This window comes from Panthera tigris, chromosome F3 (assembly GCF_018350195.1).
Source record: "Panthera tigris isolate Pti1 chromosome F3, P.tigris_Pti1_mat1.1, whole genome shotgun sequence".
NCBI lineage: Eukaryota > Metazoa > Chordata > Mammalia > Carnivora > Felidae > Panthera > Panthera tigris.
Genome location: NC_056678.1, coordinates 9,761,125 through 9,784,893, shown reverse-complemented (window position 1 = coordinate 9,784,893; position 23,769 = coordinate 9,761,125). Strand labels below are relative to the sequence as shown.

General features: G+C 38.4%; 1 protein-coding gene across 1 annotated transcript in view; it reads left to right on the top strand.

Annotated features, from left to right (window-relative positions):
* The window catches only part of FMN2 (formin 2), a 387,917-nt gene that overhangs the window by 178,912 nt on the left and 185,236 nt on the right, over window positions 1-23,769 (top strand). The window contains exon 7 of the mRNA XM_042976529.1: window positions 6,196-6,283. Within this exon, the coding sequence (XP_042832463.1) occupies window positions 6,196-6,283 (88 nt within the window). The remainder of the gene's footprint in view (window positions 1-6,195; window positions 6,284-23,769) is intronic.

Below are 23,769 nucleotides of genomic sequence, written 5' to 3'. Positions count from 1 at the left end.
ATCATGACCTGAGCTGAAACCAAGAGTCGGACACTTAACTGACTGAGTCACCCAGGTGGCCTGAGAAACCATGTAAAATGCTTTCCTAAGTAGGCTCCTGGGTGGCTCAGTCAGTTGAAGTCTGATTCTTGGTTTCAGCTCAGGTCATGATCTCACAGTTTCATGGGTTCAAGTCCCGTGTCAGGCTCTGTGCAGGCAGTGCAAAGCCTGCTTGGGATTCTCTGTCTCCCTCTCTCTCTGCTCCTCCCCCGCTCACCCTGTCTCTCTCTCTCAGAAAATAAATAAACTTAAAAAAATAATAAAATAAAATGCTTTCCTAAGTATTTAAACTTCTTATAGCTATTACTATTGTAGTGACCTACACTATTTGCTAGGTTTATTCCTAAGAGGGTCAAGTACATTATGCTGAATACTCACTGCAGCTTTTTGAAGTTGATGGTGCTGTTATTTTTTTAGATGAGGGAACTGAAATGTTACAATGTTGGAGTAGCTTTTTCAGAAAGCCCTTCCTAGAACTAATCTGCATGAGAACCAGAATAGACATTTTAAAAAATATTTTAGGTAATTAATGTGCATATTAAAGTTTGAGAAATACCACATTATTTTCCAGAGTCCCATGTTCATGGCCTCTACACAGTCCTGCCTCCTAGGGTAATCTAAGATAAAAACTTTTTTTAAGGATATTAGCCGTGGGTTGCCTGGGTGGTTCAGTCAGTTGAGTGTCCATCTCTTGGTTTTGGCTCAGGTCATGATCCCAGGGTTGTGGGATTGAACCTGTTTTGGGCTCCATGCCAAGCATAGAGTCTGCTTAAGTTTCTTTCTCTCTCCCCTCCGCTCCTCTCCCCTGCTCATGTGCACTCTCTCTCTCTCAAAAAAAATATTAACTGATTCTGATGTGAATTTAGATAGATTCAAAATAATCCTTCTCTGGCTATATGTTCTAACTTTGTAGGTCTAAATCTATTAATTCTGCATCTTCCATTTTTCAGCTAAGTTTTCTGAGACCATCTTCTAAGAGTTCACTATCTTCTCCATTGCACCTGTGGTCACTAGATTCTAAGAACATTCTAGTTTGCTGGTTTCAGGTTCTTGTTATCCAGGTGGCTTTAAAAAAAAAGATACACAAAGACTATGGTTTGTAATAAAAAGGTTGAGTCACCCTAGGGAACTGTAGAACCGATCCTTCTGGCCATCTGTTCTCTCCTGTGTGTATGCCTTCTAGAATATGATGGATAATTATTATTCCTACCTGTAATCTTAGGCATTTAAATGTAAAATACAGCTTGTAGTAAGTTTGTTTGAATTATAACAAAAAGCAAGTGCACAGTCTATGTGATATTTTATTTTGTTTTTTAATTGAAGTATAGTTGACACATAGTGTTACATTAATTTCAGGTGTACAACATAGTGACTCAACATCTTTATATGTTATGCTATGCTCACCACAAGCATAGCTACCATCTGTCTCTATACATCACTGTTACAGTATCATTGACTATATTCTTTATTCTATACCTTTTATTCTCATGATTTATTCATTCCGTAACAAGAAGCCTGTATCTCCCACTTCTCTTCTGTATCCCAATCTTCCACCTTCTTTCTCTCTGAGAATCAATAGTGTGTTCTCTGTGTTTATGAGTCTATTTCTATATTTGTTTGTTCACTTGTTTTCTTTTTTAGATTCCATATATAGGTGAGATTATATGGTATTTTTCTTTCTCTTAGTTCACCTAGTATAATCCCCTATAGGTCCACCCATGTTGTCAAAAATGGCAAGATCTCATTCTTTTTAATGGCTGAGTAATATTCCATTAAATGTATACACAACATCTTCTTTATCCATTCATCTATCGGTAGACACTTGGATTGCTTCCTTATCTTGGCTGTTGTAAGCAATGCTGCAATAAACATTGGGGTGCATATGTCTCTTCAGATTGGTGTTTTCATCTCCTTTGGGTAAATACCTAGTAGTTGAATTACTAGATCATGTGGTATTCCTATTTTTAATTTTTTAAGTAAGCTCAGTACTGTTTCCCACAGTGGCTGCACCAATTTACATTCTCACCAACAGTGCATATGAGTTCTGTTTTCTTCATATCCTCACCAGCACTTGTTATTTCTTGTCTTTTGCATACTAGCCATTCTGACAGGTGTGAGGTGATATCTCATTGTGGTTTTGATTTGCATTTTTTTGATTATTAGTGATGTTGAACATCTTTTCATGTATCTCTTGACCATCTGGATGTCCTCTCTGGAAAAAATATCTATTTAGGTTTCCTGCCCATTTCTTTTTTTATTTTTTTTTAACGTTTATTAAGACAGAGACAGAGCATGAGTGGGGAAGGGACGGAGAGAGGGAAAAAGAGAATCCGAAGCAGGCTCCAGGCTCCGAGCTGTCAGCACAGAGACAAATGCAGGGCTCAAACTCACGAACCATGAGATCATGAACTGAGCCGAAGTTGGACGCTTAACAGACTGAGCCACCCAGGTGCCCCCCTGCACACCCCCCCCAACATTTCTTAATCAGATGTTAATGATGATGATGATGGGTGTTGAGTTATATAAGTTCTTTATATATTTTGGATATTAGCCTCTTATTGGATATGCCATTTGCCCATATCTTCTACAATTCAGTACATTGTCTTTTCATTTTATTGATGATTTCCTTTATATGCAAAAGCTTTTTATTTGGGTGCAGTTCCAATAGTTTATTTTTGCTTTTGTTTCCCTTGCCAGAGAAGACATTTCTAGAAAAATGTTGCTAGGGCCCGTGTGAAAGAGATTACTGCCTATGTTGTTTTTCTAGGAGCTTTATAGTTTCAGGTTTCACATGTAGGTGCTTAATACACTTTGAGTTTATTTTTGTCTATGGTGTAAGAAAGTTGTCCAGCTTCATTCTTTTGCACGTAGCTGTCCAGTTTTCCTGGCACCATTTATTGAAGAGACTATCTTTCCCCATTGTCTATGCTTGCCTCCTTTATTATAGATTAATTAACCATACAATTTTGGGTTTATTTCTAGATTTTATATTTTGTTCCACTGATCTTTGTGTCTGTTTTAGTGCCAGTACCATACTGTTTTGGTTATTATAGCTTTGTAGTATGTCTTGAAACCTGGAGATTGTGATATCTCCAGTTTTGTTTTTCTTTTTCAAGATTGGTTTGGCTACTCAGGGTCTTTTGTGATTCCATACTAATTTTAGGATTACTTGTTCTGGTTCTGTGAGAAATTCTATTGGTATTTTGATAGGGATTGCATTGAATCTGTAGATTGCTTTAGGTTATGGGCATTTTAACAATATTAATTCTTCCAGTCTATACTCTGAAAATGACAAAGAAATTAGTGAAAGAAATTGAAGATGACACAAACAAATAAAGGATATTCTGTGCTCATGGACTGAAAGTCTATATGACCTTTCAAAAGACTAACCTGTAGGGACACCTGGGTGGCTCAGTCAGTTAAGCCTCTGACTTCGGCTCAGGTCATGATCTTACAGTCCATGACTTCCAGCCCTGTGTCGGGCTCTGTGCTGATAGCTCAGAGCCTGGAGCCTCTTTCAGATTCTGTCTCTCTCTCTCTCTCTCTCTCTCTCTCTCTCTCTCTCTGTCTCTCTCTGCAACTCTCCCTCTCTCTCTCTCTCTCTCTCTCTGTATCTCAAGAATAAATAAACATTAAAAAAATTAAAAAAAAAAGACTAACCTGTAAACATGAGCCACTCAGGTTTAAAAAGCAAGGGAATGACATGCAAATATCAGCATTCTTAGAGATGGTACTTGGAAATCAGTTTGAAGAATGGACAGGAAGCAGTGAGAGTCATCAGTGATTCTAGAATCACTTAAAAGGTTTTTTGAAGTACATGTTTATGAAAATCTGATGCCCAGATTTTCAGGTGTGCAACGTAGTGATTGTTGTGATGAGCATGCCTGCTGGTCCAGGGAACACACTTTGAGAACTATCGTACTAGATTTGGGAGACTACTTCAAAAATTTTTGCACTGATCTATGTGAGATATAACATAGACATAAATGCTGACAATAGAGTTGACGAGGAAGGGTTGGTTCCAAAGATATGAAAGGAGTTATGATTGACAGGACTTGTTAAGAGACCAGAGTATACAGATGAAGTAGAGGTAAGTGTCTAGATTGATTTCTAGATTTCTAACTTTAGTAGGTAGATGGAAAATGGTGGTACCTTTATCGCAACATATGGAATAAAAGAGGAGAAGATAGAATGGTTTGGGGGTGGAACTGATGATGAGTTTGGTTTTAAACACATCCAATGGAAATTTATGTGCAGATATCTGTTAGGAAAGTGGAATAGTGTAAAATTGGGGATACAGTTACAAGAATGAAGTTATAAGTGTGGGCAGGTACATCTCTAGAAGAGAAATCATAGGTATAAAGTGAACAGAATAAAGTGCTAAGAACAGAACTATGAAGTATGCCAGTATTTAAGGTGAAATCAGAATAATTCACCTTGAAAAGGTCTGAGAAGGGCTGGCAGGAGCCATGGAGTATTTCCTAGGAGGTTGTGATCAGGCTGTCAGCACTGCAGTGAGGTCAACTGACATATGGATTTAAATGCACTTAATTTTGTCAGAGTGTCATGGATGGGACCCAGACTGCATTTATCTGAAGTTAGAAAGTGTTTTTGAGGACAGAAAACATGCCTTTTGTTTTTCTGATATTATGTTTCTGTTCACTTCTGAAGAAGATTACACTATTGATGGAAATACTTGGGGGTGTGAGTGGATTCACACTCAAGTTCTAAGCTAATATTTTAGCTGAAAATTAATAAAATGTTTAGAGAAGAAATTAAGAATCAAAAACAGGTCATGATCTTACGGTTCGTGACTTTGAGCCCTGCATCAGGCTCTGGACTGACAGCTCGGAGCCTGGTGCCTGCTTCAGATTCTGTGTCTCCTTCTCTTTCTCATCTTCTCCCACTCTCACTCTGTCTCTATCTCTCAAAAATAAATAAATATTATAAAGAGAATAATATATGTATGTGTACATATGTACATAGACATACATATATATTCTTTTGAGGAAGCACTGTCTCTTGTGCGGTATTATTCCTTTCTACAGAAAGCTTTCAGAAGTGAGGGTTTTGTGGTTGGTCCTTCTGAAAGTGTTTTGTTTTATTCCTCACCCCCATCCCTGCTGGGGAACCAAGAATGCTATTATTGCTATTAAGAATATTGGTTTACTTTGTGACTCTGACAGCTGGTCACGATTATTTTATTAGTTTACTGATTGGCCCAACTTAAACCAAAAAGAAAGACAAGGTCAGCAAATGTGATAGCTGTTAGGGCAGCTGTCACTTCTGGTAATCTGACCACAACCTTTTTTTCCCTTTTCCTCCAGTGTTTTTCTAAGCAGATTTATAACAAAACCAAGAGAGTAAATAGAAATTGCTGCCCTCCACAAGATCAGGACCTGGGATAATGGTTTCATAATCAGGATTTATCAGTGGTGTCTGGAAAACATATTTTAAATGTGTATGTCCAATAACAATGTGCCCACCTTTATTTTGGGAAAACTTCTTGTGAGGTGTGCACATTGACTGACTCTTTAGGACTCCCTAGAAAGCCAGATTAGAGACTGAGCAGACATAGCCCTTTGGATTTGCTTCTTGTATTCCTCTATTAATTAGTTGGAAAGTTCTCCACAAAATGTGGGCCAAATGCAGAACATGAGGGACTGCCAGTAAAGCAGTGAGCTTCCTAAAAGACTAGAATCAAAGCACATTTTCTATTTTGGCCTCTATTTTGGGTCTGATCAAATGGATTTTCTGTGTATAGATTTTATCTTTCACTTGTTGACCCGTGTTTCAAGGCCCGGCAGTACAAAAGGAACACTTCAAATCTCAGGCTGCAAATTATCAACTGTGTAATTGTTTTTTTCACAGAGATGAAACTAATCTTCTAAACTATTAGAAAGTTTACTTGTTGACAGATCACATTCTTAAAAGACTAGCAAACAGCATGCTATTGAGGCTTATGGGTGAAGATGGAAGATTTGAAGGTATAAGTCATGAAACACAAAAGTTCAAATCAGTTTTGAATACTTTAGTAAGGTAGTAAAGTAATGACTTTAAGTTATGTGTTTTTCATTTAGGATTCAAAACAACATGTAGTAAAGCATATCACTGGAGTTCAAATTAACATTTCCCTCTTTTCCTTTCTTCGAGCAGGTGGTCAAGTTACTAAGCAACAAAAGGTCACAAGCAGTTGGAATATTAATGTCTAGCCTTCACTTAGATATGAAAGATATACAACATGGTAAGTATACAAATAAAGATTCAGCTTTTGAATACCCACTTTTGGGCAGAAGGATGTGATGTTTGGTGGTAAAGTTGTTTAGAGTATTTAGAGTTATATTGAGATTAGTATGAATGCTACCGATCTTTCTTCCATGATCGTTTCTGGAAGGGCTGCTCATAACTTGGCTTTTGCGTTGTTTCTGTATCTTGCTAAAAGCCTAATTCTCATGTGACATATTTAGTATGCATTAATAAAGTTTGATTTTTGATTCATCATAAATACTGGTCTCACTGTGCCCTGTAACTAATTAGACTTTATCTGAGGTATTTACTTCTGGATGCAATTCTCAAAGAGTGACTGGTAAACAGGATAATAATGAGGTAGGTCTCAGCCATTGAAAACAGCTAGAGATAGTGTATTGGAGAGAGAAATATATTGAGACTTGAATCTCAAGTGTTTGATGAGCTAACATAAATTTTCTAAAAGGTTGGCTTCAACCAGTGTAGGAGTTACATGGATGCTTGTTTTGATTGTTGTTGTTTTAAGAATGGTTTTATGATTAGAGATGTCAAACAGTAGACTGGATTGCCATGTATAGTAATTAAAACTGAAAAGTGTTCAAGAGGTTGAATGATCATTTGTCACAGATGTCTATAAATCATTGGACGGACAAGGGGGCATGTTCTCTTAGTCTTCCTCTGAGATATGATGAGTTGGGGAAAGAATTGCTAAAGCAAATTTATTATTTATAACTTTTTAGGGTGGAAAGCTGTCCCTCTTCTTTCAATTATTTGGGATGACTGTATGTAAACCCCTGGGCTTTTCTATGCATAGTTATTTTTTTTTTAATTTTTTTTTAACGTTTATTTATTTTTTTGAGACAGAGAGAGACAGAGCATGAACAGGGGAGGGGCAGAGAGAGGGAGACACAGAATCTGAAACAGGCTCCAGGCTTTGAGCTGTCAACACAGAGCCCGACGCGGGGCTCGAACTCACAGACCGCGAGATCATGACCTGAGCCGAAGTCGGCTGCTTAACCGACTGAGCCACCCAGGCGCCCCTAGTTATTTTTTCTAGTAACCATCAAAGATGGTTTCAAATGATTCTTGCCCACTTATATTATTGTTAGTGATCCATATACATGGAAGCAGTAATATCATGACCTTTTGTTATTTCTTTTATGTTGTTTTAATTTATATCTTTACCCAGGCTTATAAAATATTTTCTGTGTTTGGAGTCAGGGTGATTTTAACATTTTCTAAGTGGCTTTAGTGTCGATATTTTAAATATTTGAATCCTACCCTATAATTAACAGCCATTCCTATTCCATATCTTCCTGTCACATTTATGCTAAGAGGTGTGCCCAAGCACATTTATGCTAAGAGATGAAGCAGTAATATCATGACCTTTTTGTTATTTCTTTTATGTTGTTTTAATTTATATCTTTACCCAGGCTTATAAAATATTTTCTGTGTTTGGAGTCAGGGTGATTTTAACATTTTCTAAGTGGCTTTAGTGTCAATATTTTAAATATTTGAATCCTACCCTATAATTAACAGCCATTCCTATTCCATATCTCCCTGTCACATTTATGCTAAGAGATGTTGCCCAAGGTGAATAAAGGAATTAAATTTATATTCAGAATGATCCATAAGCTGTCCAGAGCCTGAGAATAGATTTAAAGCAGAATCATCCAATGGCATGCCAGTTTACCTAGTAAAGAAATATGGCTTCAAGTAGAACACAGACTCTATAAATCATGAAAACATTCAACTGGCTTTCTAGCTTACCCCTTTATGAATGCGGATTCTATTTGTTAGCTTTAAAATATTTTGCGGAATAATTCATAAAAGCACAAGCCTGGTATGCCCTGTCAATTGATGAGTAACTCTTAATCATAATTTAAGTTTTTATTAAACTGTTTTGATGGTGAGGAGACTTCCTCAAACTGAAGCATTGGGGGTAGTCGTCATAGAACAGGACGGCAAGGCTGGCGCCGAGCAGTACTTGGCGTTTCTAAAGCTGGCAGATGTAGCCCAGTTAAGTCATAGAATGAAATCTGAAAATAATGATATGGTCCTTTGCTTCAGTCAAATATTCAATCCGGGTTGAGTTAATAATGAGAACCTTATGAACAAAGGAGTCCGCCTCACATCTGTGTCTGTGGTAAAGCCAGTGAGAGTTCATTGAAAATTTGCTCGCTTAACATGCAACGCTAACAATAACATGGCATGAACGTCAGTAGTTGAAGGGTCACACAGAATTATGCATAAACTTTATCCTATTAGGATGTGAAGTGATTGCTTGAATCACTTTGAAACCCTGCACATGGTTTTCTAAAAAAAAACAGCCGCCTTAGAATTTAAGTCTGAAGAAGCAAGTGGTGTGCCTTTCAGTGAATAAAGTCCTGTTCTGTCTCAGTATGGTGTCTGGGACCATGATTTTACATGTGTGAATCACTTGTGGCCTCTAGAATAAACTTGACTTCTATCAGGATATGCCTCCACTGAGAAATCCACAGAAGCATAAACATCATTGATTTCGGTTGTAGAAGCAGCCACAGAATTTATCCAGACCTCCAGTGTCATCTTATAGAAGAGCAAACTAAGATCGTTTGGTGGTCAGGTTTCTTTTTCAATGTCACAAAGCATGTTAATGGAACAGGCTGAACTTGGACCCAGCCTTCTTCACTCGCTGGTCCTGTTCTTTTCATTCATATGAGCTGCTCCTTCAAGATTGTGCTTTTTCTACAAACAGCATCGGTATCTTGAAAACAAAGTATATGTAATATTGTAAAAAGCAGCAGGAATTATTTTCTCTCTTTCCCTTCTCCCTCACCGAAACTCTAGGAAAGGTTAGAGTTGAGCTTACTTTGTAATGCTTCTATTTTTAAAGTGCTGTGTAAGAGTAATTAATGTGGAAGGTTTAGATTAGAGGTGCCAAAAATCTCATCGTGGTCTTGCCACTACATCCACTAAACACCACATCCTGCTCAGACTCAAAGGGAGGTAAAGATAGGTTTTTTTCTACAATGGCACATATAGAGTCCTCAGTGTTAAATAGAGTCAAAGGGCAGAGAGGAGAGAAGGCATCTGTTTCTTGACTAAGTTTACTAATATGGCAGTGAGACAGTCCCAAATGATTGTGTGTGTGTGTGTGTGTGTGTGTGTGTGTGTGTGTGTGCATGCACATGTGCACACAAATGTTGCAGTGAAGACCTGAGTTGTTCTAATGCAGTTGTAAATGTGTCTGGTAACTTCTAAGCTATCCTGTACATTACAACAGTTTTACAGTGGAAAGGGTGAAACTGTGGTGTGCCACCTCTGAAGAAAAAAAAAAAAAAGACCACTCCAATGGTTTAGAATAATTTAAAGTCTAGGATGAATGTACTTTTCAGAACGGATTTTCCTTTCTTTTCTAGGGCCTTAGGGTCACTATGGGTTTAGGATTTCCTTAAATCAAGCTCAAGGGATCCCCTGAGGCAATGCTAACTGCTTATCTACTGCATAGTTGGTTTCCTTTGGAGTCCCAGTTTATTGTCAGATGGGTCTAGAATCTGTACTTTGGGTGGACCCTGAGCTTTGATATTTGGCTTTTGACTCCATTAGGCTGTCAACAGAAAGTGCAGATTTGTTGGGATAGGGCTAAAGCACTTTGTGAACTGGCTCATTTTCTTATATACTCTTGTTTAGCATGATAATTCCTATCTTGACTGATTTTTGATGCTTTTAAACAATTTTATAAACATATTTTATCCAGCATTTTAAATTGTTCTCATGGGAGGATTGATTCCAATCATCTAGCCTATTATTTTCAGAAGTTGGTATTATGAGAGTATCCTCCAGCTCTGTAGTTGAGTTTTGTTAAAAGAGACTGAAGTTTCTATACAGCATTCCATCCATATTTTGGGAGTCAGTGTGGTATTCGCAGCTCCAGGTCCATTTTAGTGGGAAACAGTAGCTGCAGGGCAATTTCAAATTTCATAAGGCTCCGTTTTACCCCACCCCGTCTCACTATGAGGTAGAATATCCACATAATTTACCATCCAAACCTGGATACCTTTGAGAGTGGAAGGGGGTGCTATGACTAATACTGCCTGTGCAGCAGGTACAAATGGGAAATTTTTCAGGAACATCAGGAGTAGGGCAACTCTACCATCAGATCAAATGGAAATGAATTTCTGATCTAATTCTCCTTCATATACATGTATTTGTAAAACAACTATTTATTGGCTAGGGAACTTCAGTTCACAGTGTGGAAAGCCTGTTTGGTAAACCTGAGATTGTCTAGCTGTCTGTCCTTTTGGTACTGTCATCAATACCTTGTCTGAAAGGTTTGCTCCAGATTGATGTAAACACCTCACAGAGGCAGGAATCTGTTAGCCTTATATTCTGTACCTGGCAACTAGAAATCTAACTCAGCCAATGTCTGGACCCAAGACCACTTAGAGACGAAGCTTCAGGCAGCGTCCTTAAAGATCCAGGCTATAGACTTACTCCACTAAGTTTTCATGCTCTGTCTGTGGGCAGGGTGGAGTAGAGCATGTCTAAGAGATTTTAGCTAACCTGCATGTCTTATATTCTTTTAGTTTCACCAGCGAAGGCCCATTTCAGATATTAGAATGTTAACTAGCAAAGCCTCAGTTACTGATCTACATAGGGATAGATGAGGAGCTTGTGATAACTGACTCTGAAATATGGCCTTTCTTACGTAGTGCTGGCCTACCATCCCTGAGGTGTGGGTGTTAAGACAAGTGACTGCTCCTTAAGTTGAAGCTTTAACTGGCTCATATATACCATTACATCACCTTAGTATATATGTTTTAAAATAGATTAAAGATGGGGCATCTGGGTGGCTCACTCAGCTAAGCTTCTGACTTCAACTCAGGTCATGATCTTGCGGTTTGTGAGTTTGAGCCCCAGTTCAGACTCTGTTCTGACAGCTTGGAACCTGGAGCCTGCTTCAGATCCTGTGTCTTCCTCTCTCTTTGTCAAGAATAAACCTAAAAAAAAACCCTGCCTATTTAAAAAATAGATTAAAGATACTGTAGCAAGGGATACCTAAGATGTATTTAATCATCCCACCCCTAGAAAATAAGTTTTGCTAATCTTTCAGGATTGGGCAGCCCAAAGTATTAATTAATAGCCCTCGTTCCTTTCTTCCTTTTAACGTCTGTGCTATCTAAAGCCAACTAGTATTATGAGCCCATGGGCAACAAATACTAAATTATGTCCTTGTTGAAATGTCTATCCTCTTTAAATCTGGTTTATCAAAATCATGTGTCTTGATATTAAATAAGATAACTATGCAAACCACCTGGCAAATAAAATCATGTTTATTTTTATTCTTTGGTCTCTAAGCCTAAAGATTGCTTTTTCAAACACTTTTAAAAATGCAGTTAAGGATACCTTACAAGGATGATAACATGCTTTTAGCTTTAAATTCCAGTGAAGTCTATCTGTTAATTTCTGATTTCTTATTGGAACCTGCTTCATGTTGCTGTTCTTTTGATCTTCTGTCATTGTCCTCCTTTAGAGGAGATCAGAGTTGTTAGAAGCCTTATCCTGATAACTGTTGTAAGGCAAATATCGAAATAAGCTATATCCAATGAGTGTTTTGGTTTCCAGTGCAAATAAAATTTATGTTTATACTATATTATGTAGTCTAGTAAGTACACAGTAGTATTTTATTTTTAAAAATCATGTATACATCTTAATTAAAAAATACTTTATGGCTGAAAAACACTAACCCATCATCTCAGTTTTCAGTGGGTTATAATCACTGAGCACAGATCACCATAATAAATATAATTATAATGCAAAATTTGAAATATTGTGAGAATTATCAAAATGTGACACAGTGACACAAAGCGAGCCAATGCTGTTGGAAAAATGGAACCAATGTACTTGCTTCTAGCAGCATTTCCACAAACCTTCAACTTTTAAAAAAACGCAGTATCTGCCAAGTGAATAAAGCTAAGTACAATAAAATGAGGTAAGCCCGTAGCTGTGTAAAGTGGTCCAGAAAAGGGAGTTATAACTGTTCATTATACAATGGAGGGAATAGAGACTTCTAGATTAAGCTTGCCTGGGGCTTCACCTTAATAGGATCAGAATGGGTGTCCAGTTCCTTCGGCTCCTACACTGGCCAAAGCACTTTGGGCCCTCAGTTGTTTTTGAGTTACTAAAGTTCTAGAAAATATATTTAGCAAATTAAGTGTCATTTCATACATTCCTCAGTTTGTTTATTGGGTCTCTTCCTTAGAGAATGAAGCAGATTTTTTTTTTTTTCCACAGCTATGAAAAATACTTTAGAGGGAATTATTAATGGAGTTGCTTGTTCATGATTGAACCAAGCAAAGATAAACAAATTTGCTCTAGAGAAACAACCTGGGCTGAACTTATTGATGAATGAAAGCAGGTTGTGATTACTTGTAAAAAGCTTGTGACACACAGAGCATGGAATGATGCTCAGAGAGTATATAGGGAAAGACGCTCTATCTCCCTAGTTCAGTCCTTGCTTTCATTTTGTACTCACACTCTAAGCATATTTCTTTATTCTTTGTGTCTGTATTTCCCTGCGTTTTTCCCTTTACTTTCACGTGTAGACTAGCATTGATTAAGAGCATGATTCCAGGGCCGAGCTGCTTGGGTTTTATTTGGGACAGAATGTATTTCTCCCCCCCAGCCCCCAATTCATCTGTTCAAAGCCCTAATCCCCAGTGTGATTGTACTGACAGTGGGGCCTTTGGGAGATACTCAGGTGAGCTCATGAGGGCGGCTCCCATGATGGGATTAACACCCTTTAAGAAGAAGAACGGAGGCCACAGTCTCTGCAAACTAGGAAGAGGGTCCTTACCAGTTCAAGCCTCCAGAACTGGGAGACCTTAATTCCTTTTTAAACCACTCAATCTGTGATATTTGTTAGCGGCACCATCTGACAGATTTGGTAAAGATTCTGGGTAAGACAGATTTGAATCCCAGTGCTGCCACCGGTTAGCTGAGTAAACCAGGGTGATTTTCCTCATATCTCTATACCTCAGTCTCCTCATTTTAGAAAGGGCGACTAAATGAATTATTTCCTGTAAACACACACACATTAAATGGTCAATATTCTGTCCTCACCTTTCTGCATTTCTTAGAAAAGGAGTTCGTTTATAGGCTTTGGAGATGTTTGAACTCAGAATCTGGCCAACCAGTGAGGAGGGAGAACTTAGAGACTTTATTCCTTCTCCTGTTACTGAGAACATGTTCTGCTACAAGCCTTTACCATGAGACAACAGAGGTAGTGGAATACAGAAGCTGCACCTGATGACCTTTGAGAGCAAGATGAGAGAGGAGGAGTGGGAGTCTAAGTTCAAGGGGTGCATAACTAACGCAGACTTGATTCTTCTGGAGCTTGGGTTTTCCATCAGTATTACTAAAATATTGAATATTAGTACTGAGCTGTGTCCATTTCTGTTTTCTGGATGGAGATAAATATGAGAATTATTTCTATTAGCAGCTCCTAGAAGGTGAGCATGGACACATCCTTGGACTGTACTTTGTCTGCAAGGAGAGCGATTTGTTTTGGAAATTTAAAAGGCTGGGGTCTCCCCTAACTGTGTGATTTCTAAATCATTGTCTCTGTGCAGCGTGCCAACCATATTCCTCGTGGACCACTGTTGGCTGTGGGTGGCTTGTGAGGGTAGCAGGGGAAGGCAGTTTGACTTGGTTGCTACAGCGAGTTTTGGTAAGAAGCAGGAGTAGAATCTTAAGTGGAGACACAGACAGATGCCTTCTGTTTCTTGCTTTGACATATTATTTAACTGACGGTTACACTGGTTTCTAGCTATGAATGTAAAGTATAAAAACACTTCTTTAAAACCTAGAGATACACTTTCTTAACTATGAGAACTTACGGTAACTCTTCCCGTGTATTTTGATAGCCTACACACATAGTAGCTTTTTCACCCTTTCGGGCTGCCACTGAATACCATTTTTTTAATGAAATTTTCTACCAAATGAGCTGTAGATTACAAACTCCTGGTCTGTTTCGTAGAGTTTCTGATTTCATTCTTTGAGACACAAGCTTTTTCACTTGTCTATTAATTACCAGAAGAAAGTTTATCCATAATCATTTATTTATTTTTGTAATATTCTCAAAACCTGGGTTCAGTATGGGCAATGTTGTTTTTTTTCCTGGCAGGTTTTCCAGTGTCTGGCTTCTTTGTGAAACTCAAGTTTACAAGGCTCACTTAGAAATTGCTTCATGCCCCCTTTTTTACCTTTATTTTAAGTGTTTCCCTCACATAGGATATAGAGTTTTAAGTCCTGTTTATTATATTTATTGGGACATTAAAAATCTAGTAAATGCTACTGGGAAGTTTAGTGAATGGTTTTCATTGAAATGTAAAGTCAATTAGAATTAGAAATTTGAGAAGAAAGTGGGCTCCATCCAGTGAGCTGTGTAACCTTTTCATCAATTGTAGCCTTGTCGCAGAGAAAAATACATGCGAGATAGGTCCATTTTCATTAAAACCTACTTTTAGGAATTTAATATAAGAATATGTTTTAAAAATTCATTACCTAGAGTTTGTTATAAAAAGAAAGACCTCCTAAATCATTTTAAGTCACACATAGATTATTAAATCAAGGGAAAATGAATGATAAGTTTTTATTACAGCCTCAGAAAAAACCTGGGTTGTACTTAGCTTATATTTTTTATGACATTGTTCCACAATTGGGCTTTTTGATTATGCTTTTATGGGAAGGAGAAACACAATACTTGAGGCTGTTCTGAAACCGTGAGCTTTGATGTGGGTATTCTTTTCCTTCATTGCACTTAGTGTTTGATTATGTATTGGTGTTTGTGTGTTTGTTTTTTCTGCCCCCCTCCACCACCTCCCAACCCTCCCTCCCACATCAGCTCCATGAAGCCTGCAGATAAAGCCCACTGCAGCTCAGCTCAGGATGTTCGCCCATATGATGCCCTGTCTGCTCTTCGCAATCATCGGGTGATTGTTAAAGGAATTGCCCAGGACCAAATGGGGGGTGTGGAGGTGGAGCCCAAATTTGAGCACAGACACTGAGTGCATAATTAATCGCACCAACTTTGACCCTTGACCCACTGTGTGTTAAAGGTGCAGTTTTTGCAAAAATATTCCGTTTGCACAGTCCTTGAGAGGGGTGGGGATTTGGACTGTTATTGGGGGAAAGGGAAACCCCCTCTTGATAACTGGAATCCCGTGTGTACTTTAAAATTGACTTATTTAAAATTCTATGTGTTTTGACACGTGCTTTTTCAGCACCCCAAAGCGGCCATCCTTAGGATGCTTTCTGGTCTTTATCCTCTCAGATGAACTGAGCATCTGAGAGTACTAGAGGTGAGGAAAGTAAAGAGTGATTGGCACTTTCCACATTTCCCTTAGGAGCTACCTGTGTCCTATTCCTACCAGGTACATTCTAGCAATAAACTCATGGTTATTCCCCGTAAGCCCTGTGTGCTGAGACATTGGGTAAAATGGTTTAAAAAGTTATGTAATGTGTTGTTGTCTTTGAGCATGACTACAGTAATGATATTTCATGCTGATGACTATCTTACCTCCCTCCTCACAATCAAACATGAATACAAGAATACTACTTCCCTAGGAGCAGTTTTCATCCAAATACTTCTGAATATGCTATAAAATTTATTAAAGAGTTTCAAACAATTATTATTTACATGTGATTAAGAAATCAAATAGTACAGGAGGGCTTGCGGTGGAAAACAACTCGGAATTCCCCATATGGACTTTGTCACTTCCACGATAGATTGTAAAGCCATGATTGCTCCTTGCTTGAGCCACTGTGGAATAATCCCAGCCTCCTTCAAGTAAATGGTGGAATTTAGGAGGATGCTTGTCTGTTGTTGTTACTGAACAGTATGAAGTCCTTATGAATTAAATTGTTGTGAAGAGAATTCTAAATTGAACATGATGTTTAAATAGATTATCTGCCAATTTTCTTTTAATTCTAAAATTTATGATTCTTAGTTTTGGGATGTACAATTGCTGGTAATAATAATAATAGCCAGCATGCAAAGTCATTGCTGTAGGGTTTGCAATGACTCTATGAGGTAGGTGGTGTTACTATCCCCATCTCAGGGCCAAAAAACTGAGGCAGAGAGGCAAAAGAAAGTTAAGCAGCAGGTGTGTGTGTGGCGGGGGTGGGGGGGTGCTGTGGTTTAATCATAGGTGGTCTGGTTGCAAAGACTGTGCTCTGAAGCCCTGTGCCGTACTTCCTAAGAAGTCTCAAATGTTAGTAATTGTATCGGTGACTTAAGCTGGAGAAAATGGCACATGATTTTCTTTTTTTCCCTCCATGGTTCATAAGTACAAAACCAGTCTACTGGCTAGCAACTATCATTGCTATTTACAGCACCCTAATGTAGTGTCATACAGCTAGAGCACACATTCTTATTGTGTGTGTTTGTAGGGGGAGTGGAGGGAGGGAAGGTAGAATCAAGGAACATAGAAAAAGACTGTCATGAAGGATGCAAAGAAGTTACTTAATGGATCCCGTAAGATTTGCTTTAAAATTCCTTCTATTATCACTTCCTGTCCGGTCTTCTGTTCTGTGCTTTAGGTGATACTCAGATGTGCTTTGCTAGAGAAAGCTGCCGAGTGGAGCGTGTGTCTATATGCCCAACTTCTGTACCAATTAAAGGGATAAAGAGAAGAATGCATTCGGAGACTGTAATCACCTGAGCAACATATTTTCATATAAGTGCAAAGTGTATTAGAGTGGCCAATTATGCCGTTATAACCATTGGTTCTTACCATAAAAATCTCAGCGTTGACAGTTATATCAGGGGGATCTTGATTCATTCATTCCTACTATTTCTGTTTGCCTTCCTTTCCTTATTTCTGCCCATATTTAATTATTCACTTACTCAGATATTTACTGAGTATTTAGTTTGTGCCAAGCTCCATTCCTGGCACTGGGATACAAAAATGAGAACAAAAAAGCCAAAACAACAAATGGCTGTGTGGAACTTGAATTCCATTAGGGAAGAAAACGATTTATAAATATATAAAGCAAAATGTATGGTATGTCAAATGGTGATACGTGCCATTGAGGAAATAAACAAAAGCAGGGAATGGAAAAAGCACAGAGTGGAAGGCAAGGGAGAAGTCAGGGAGAGCCTCAGTGAGGACTTGAAATCTGAAGGGTGCAAGAAAAAGAACCCCATACAAATCATAGGGAAGAGCATGTTGTAAGAAGAAGCAGTCAAGTGTGACAATCTTGTGGTGCTAATAACCTGACACACTAAAGGATCAGCAGGTTGCCTGGTGATCCTAGAGAGAGTGATCAAGGGGGAGAGAAGTTTGAGATGTCTTTAGGTAAATAATGGGGGGCACAGGGCAGGGAGAAGTCAAGGGGGTTTGGCAGGAGGACCAGAAGAAAGCTATAATAGTAATTCAGATGCAAGACAATGGTGACTCGTTCCCGAGTAATGACAGTAGAGGTGTGAGATGTAGCCAGATTCAGAATATTTTTTGAAGGTAGAGGTAACAGGATTTGCTTATGGATTAGATGTAGACTCTGAGAAAGAGTGAGGACTCTAGGATTTTTGGCCTTAGTTAATACAAGGATTTATTTGCTGTTTTCTGAGATGAGGAAAATTGCAGAAAGGGTAGTTTGAGAAGGGAAGATCAGGAGTTCCACTTGAGACATGCCATGTTTAAGATTCCTGTGAGACATGTGAGTAGAGGTGTTGTACATTTAGCATCATAAGTTCAGATTTAGAGAATTTTGGACTGGCGACACAGCATACGATTCATTAGCATCCTAATGATGGATGTAAGTGTAGGTGGAGTAGACTGGAAATCCAAGTATGAGCCTTGGAGTTCAGCAGTAAGAGGATGCAGAGAGAGGAGGAGGAACCAACAAATACCGAGAAGAAATTGCCAGTTGAGGTAGACGGAAGACCAAGAGAGTGTTTTGTCTTGAAACCAGGCAAAGGAAAAGAGAACTCTGTCAGATGTTGCTGATAGACCAAATTAAGTAGTGGTTGTTGGGGATCTTGACAACAGGTGGGCAAAGTGGTGGAGGCCAGAGCCTGCCTTTTATGAGAGGATGGAAAGAGCGATTTGGAGAAGGCTTGTATTAGGGTCTTTAATGACTTGAGAGAAAGTATAACATGTTTGTTAGTCATGTGAATGGTCTCTTAGGAATGGAAGAAATGAATCTATAGGAGACAGTGGTCACTGCTAGACTGATGCCCCTGAGGAGGGGGAGGAAGGCAACCAGTGCCAAGTACAAGGGTTGGCTTTAGTTGGACACTGACAGATCATCCATAGGAAAACTAGAAGGGGAAGAGTACCAGCACAGATTCATTGAGGCTCATATTTTGGGACTTCTGGGAGTTCTTTCTTAACTGTTTTTATTTGCTCAGAGAAGTAAGAGCAAGGTCATCAACTGGGAACCAGAAGGTTGAAGGTGGTGTTGGAGGTTTGAGGAGAATGGAGAGGGTTCTTTACCAGAGTGGCGGAGTAGGAAATTATAGTATGACCACAAGATAAGAGTAAAGGACCCATTTGAGGTGAGTGGCCATAAATTTAAGGATGGTTCATGTTTCTGGCAGTCATATTCATCTGTGAGGCATGCTCATGTACAGTGTGTTAAGAGTGGTTTTAACAAATGTTGAGTTTTGCCATTTTACTGAGACACCTCGGGGGAGGCAGGAGTTAAAGGGCATATGCATGTGGGTATAAATAATGGTCTATGCTTGAAAGTGTGTGTTAGGACATAAAGGAGGCATGTAAGGGACAAAATAATGGGAGGGGACTCAATGGATCATGGGTCCTGGTGAGACTGACAAGAGAAAACTTTGAACTCACCTTGGGGGTTATATAAACTTGTACTTCAAGTGACTTAACTGAAATCATCATGTTAACACCTAGTTTCACCTCAGCAAAAGGAAAATGAGCAATTAGCATTGTTGATGGAAGATGCAAGAATTTTCTGAGGCAGGCATCAGTGTTTATGTTGCTTCTCCAAACTAGACATCATTTGCCATCATGGTCCTCAAGGCATTGGCTATACTGAGCTACTCAGTTTACTGAAAATAAGTGAGTTTTCACAAACCTTCAGGATTATATCCTACTTGAATCTAATGTGACATTGCTTAGAGTATTCTAGATGGGCTAGGAGTTAGATCAAGTGGAAAATGAAGAGCAAAGAGAAATATATTTATGTTGAGCATATTATATATTTTTATTGGTTCTGTCTGGAAATGGGGCAGAATGCCCAAGCTCTCTTTGTTTTCCCTCATTTGTGCATCACATTTTGTTCATCAAGAAAATGGACTTATGCAGTAGATAATTGGAAGTTGTTTTACAATCAGATTGTGTTTTTACATTATTTCCACTGAGCAGTTGGCTCTAGTAATTATTCTTCCATAAAGAGGAACATAAACAGGAACAGCTTTCTTGATTTGCTAACACTCCTGTGAAGATAAATTTGAAATATTTGTCCCTAGACAAAATATTAGTAATTCAATACAAACAAATTTGATTACTCTTTAGTGGACTACTGGATAACGTTGAAAATTTGTGATAACAGCCATTTAAGGGAATACAAATTGAGTAATTTATGATCTCCATGTTGATATTAATTATTTCCTTTGGAAAGAAATGTCATTCTTAGCATTTTTCATTTTAAAATTCAAAATTTTATAATCTGTTTTAGACCTGTTAGCTTCCATGCTTTTAGACTGCTATATTTTGATGCAGTTATGTCATGTATTTCTTCCTTTAAAAAGTTTTAATTAATGGAGAATGGAAATGTGTTTCATAAATATTATGCCTCAATAAAAATTGTTTTACACTTTAGAAAATCTCTTCATGGTCCAGTTTAATAGACAGCCAGATTCTCCTATCTGCTTTTGCATTTATTCAGTTGCTATATGTTGTTTTGGTTGAAATGTATGAAGAAAATCTGTCTTCACACAGATAATGCAGCTGGAAAGAGGTATTAGTCTTTCAGATTATGGTGGCTATTATTCTTTTGTTTTAAAGTTTACTTATTATAGAGAGAGAGAGAGAGAGAATGAATGCATGTGAGTGGGAGAGGGTCAGAGAGCTTGAGGAAGAGAGAGAGAATCCCAAGCAGCCTTCATGCTAACTGCACAGAGCACAATGCAAGGCTCAAACTCAGGAACTGTGAGATTATGACCTGAGCCAAAATCAAGAGTCCAATGCTTAATGGGCTGAGCCACCCATGTGCCCCTGGTGGACATTATTCTTAATACTACACCAAAACTAGGGGCACCTGGGTGGCTCAGTGGATTAAGCGTCCAACTTCGGCTCAGGCCATGATCTCACAGTTCATGGGTTCGAGCCCCGCATTGGGCTCTGTGCTGACAGCTCACAGCCTGGAGCCTGCTTCAGATCCTGTGTCTCCCTCTCTCTCTGCCCCTCCCCTGATCACACTCTGTCTCTCTGTCTCTCAAACATAAATAAACATTAAAAAAATATGACTTCACTCATATGAGGACTTTAAGAGACAAAACAGATGAACATAAGGGAAAGGAAACAAAAATAATATAAAAACAGGGAGGCGGACAAAACAGAAGAGACTTATAAATATGGAGAACAAACTGAGGGTTGCTGGAGGGGTTGTGGGAGGGGGGATGGGCTAAATGGGTAAGGGGCATTAAGGAATCTACTCCTGAAATCATTGCTTCACTATGGGCTAATTCGGATGTAAATTTTAAATAATAAAAAATCTTCAACAAATAGTAGTTTCCTTATAGTTATTTGCAATTTGGAATTTCAAAGCCATATCAATAAACTTTTCACACATTAAAAAAAAAAAAATTACATTTCACTCAACGTTAAATACATCGATCTGCTAACATTACCTTATTTAACTGAGTTAAGGCATTTGGATGACTTAGATGTTTGGCAGAAAACACAAATTTAGGAGTATGGGTTCACTTAAATGAAACCCAAATATTCATTTAAATTCTAACAGGCTCTGCTATGTTTTGAAGTGAATTCCAGTTACAATATGTGTGTGCTAATGTTGGTTGTTTCAGTGCCCTGTTTTAAGCGTAACTTGCAACTATGCAGAGAGACATTTGGGGGTCCTGGACTCACTGCAGCGGAAGAGTGGAAACTAGCATCAGAGGGTCAGTCGACCTTATCTCAGCCATAATCTCTGGAATGAAATATTCCCGTCATCAGCTGCACGTAGCAAAAGGTCTGGGTGTCATAAGGAAATGACATCAGTTTTCTAGCATCTGTGATATGCCCTCGAGTAGTAATTTCAGAATACTTAGTAAAAGGCTTAGATTGTTGAAATATGATGTAGTCTGGGGAGTTAACTTTCAGTCTCAATCTCTGACTCTTTTATTCTGTGCCAGAAAGGAATCCTGCAAGACAGGATGAGTTTTCCTTTGTGGCAGCCTGGCTAGTGAGGATCAATACACCTACTCTCCAATTTCCTCACTTAGAAGAGAGGAGGAGGTGTGATATTCTCCGGGAATTCGAGGAATAGGAAATTGTTTTTCTTGAACAAGAAGGTTCATGATTTCAGCTGAGAGTATTTTCAAGTATTTTGGCAAAGTGTTTTAGCCACCAGCAACCATTTCCCCTACGCAGATACGTTCAGATGGGCTCTATACACCTTGAACGCAAGGAACAGACAAAAATACAAAAGAAGCTTTGTGTGTGGGAATTGTGAAATTTGAAGTCTGCATTGTTTTAATGGTTGAAGGTTTTATGGGATTATTTATGTATAGGAATACTTAAGGAAAATATATTAGCAAATTTTTGTGATGGTGGAAAAATGTTCTCTTGGTCAGTCAAAGCCAGTGGACTCCATTGAAAGCTTTTCTAAATAGTAACGCTCACCCTCTGTTTTACTGTTTGTGCATATTGCCAGTCATCAAGGGATGTCAGGAAGCTCTGGTCATAAAAATAGCCTTCTTTAATTAAATAATTTCTTAATAAACCATGAGAAGAAAAGGATACACGCATCTTACTCAAATCCACATTTGGGAGGCATCGTAGTTGCAGAAGTGCTAGAAGTCACTGGATATTTAAAATAATGAAGCATAAATTATATTAAAAAATAAATAAAATAATGAAGGAGGGGCGTCTGGGTGGCTCCAACTTGGGTTCAGGTCATGATCTCGCGGTTCGTGAGTTCGAGCCCTGCATTGGGCTCTGCGCTGACAGCTCAGAGCCTGGAGTCTGCTTTGGATTCTGTCTCCCTCTCTCTCTGCCCCTCCCCTGCTCACCCTCTGTGTCTCTCTGTCTCAAAGGTGAATAAACATTAAAAACAAATTAAAAAATAATGAAGGAGGTGGATGGGGAATGAGGGATGGGGGAGAGGGGAAAAATGGGTGATGGGCATTGAGGAGGGCACTTGTTGGGATGAGCACTGGGTGTTGTATGTAAGCCAATTTGACAGTAAATTATATTTAAAAAAAAAGAAAACATGAAAACTGAAAAAATAAAATAACAAAGAAGAAGGGGGGACAAATAGTCCCCTTTGTCAAGGCAGGATGCTGAGCATCTGGTGGTCATTTCTGAACCCTAGGGAGTGGGCAGTATGATGACAGAATAGCAGATAGAAGGAGGAAAATTCCTCCAACAGTGGCCTTTCCATTCACCAGACAACTACTAAAGTTTAATTAAGGCTCAAAAGTCTAAGGGGATGAATTAGAACGGAGGCAGTTCCATTTGAAAAGTTTCTGTTTTACTTAGAAGCGACTTTATTCATTAAAAGCACATCAGAGTAATCAGAATATTTGGAACTCCTCCCCATATTTAACTGATCTCTCATTCCCAGCAATGAAAGATTACACTAATACACACACACACACACACACACACACACACACACACACACACATCAAGAGAGAAGAAAGAAAAACTTTCATTAACTGAACAAATGGCAGAAATGACTGAACACACACATAAACTAGAGCATTACATTTTTGCACGTATTAACGGCATGTTGAACTAAGTAAACCACAAAATGATTCTTAAGGGAACTTAAGCATCATGTGTATTCTTTAGATGTTTTTTTCTCAAGTTTTTTGGCAAAATAGTCATGAGACAAGTTGTTAGTCAAAGTCATCTCTGTGGTACAATGAAAGGAATTACCGTAACATGTCATGTCTTGGTATGCAAGCTCTCATATTCTCAGTCGTATATGTTCACAACTAAGTTTTCTTTATTTTTTGATAGATCTTTAATTTTCAGTGGCTAAACTTCTTGGTTTCTTTTCCTTCCTCAACATGTCTGCCAATAGATAAATGTTAATATTTACTGAGGAAGCTATGTAAGTGCATGTTTAAGTAAATTACTTTAAAAAATGACTTTTAAACCACAATTATAATCTTTATGTTTGTAAGTTCAGGCTTTCTCTTCGGGGTTCCTTTTGAAATCAGACATGTTTGTGAAGAATTACCCCCCAAAAAGTATGACTGTTATCTGTGTGAAAGTTATTTTGGCACAAGGCATTTTA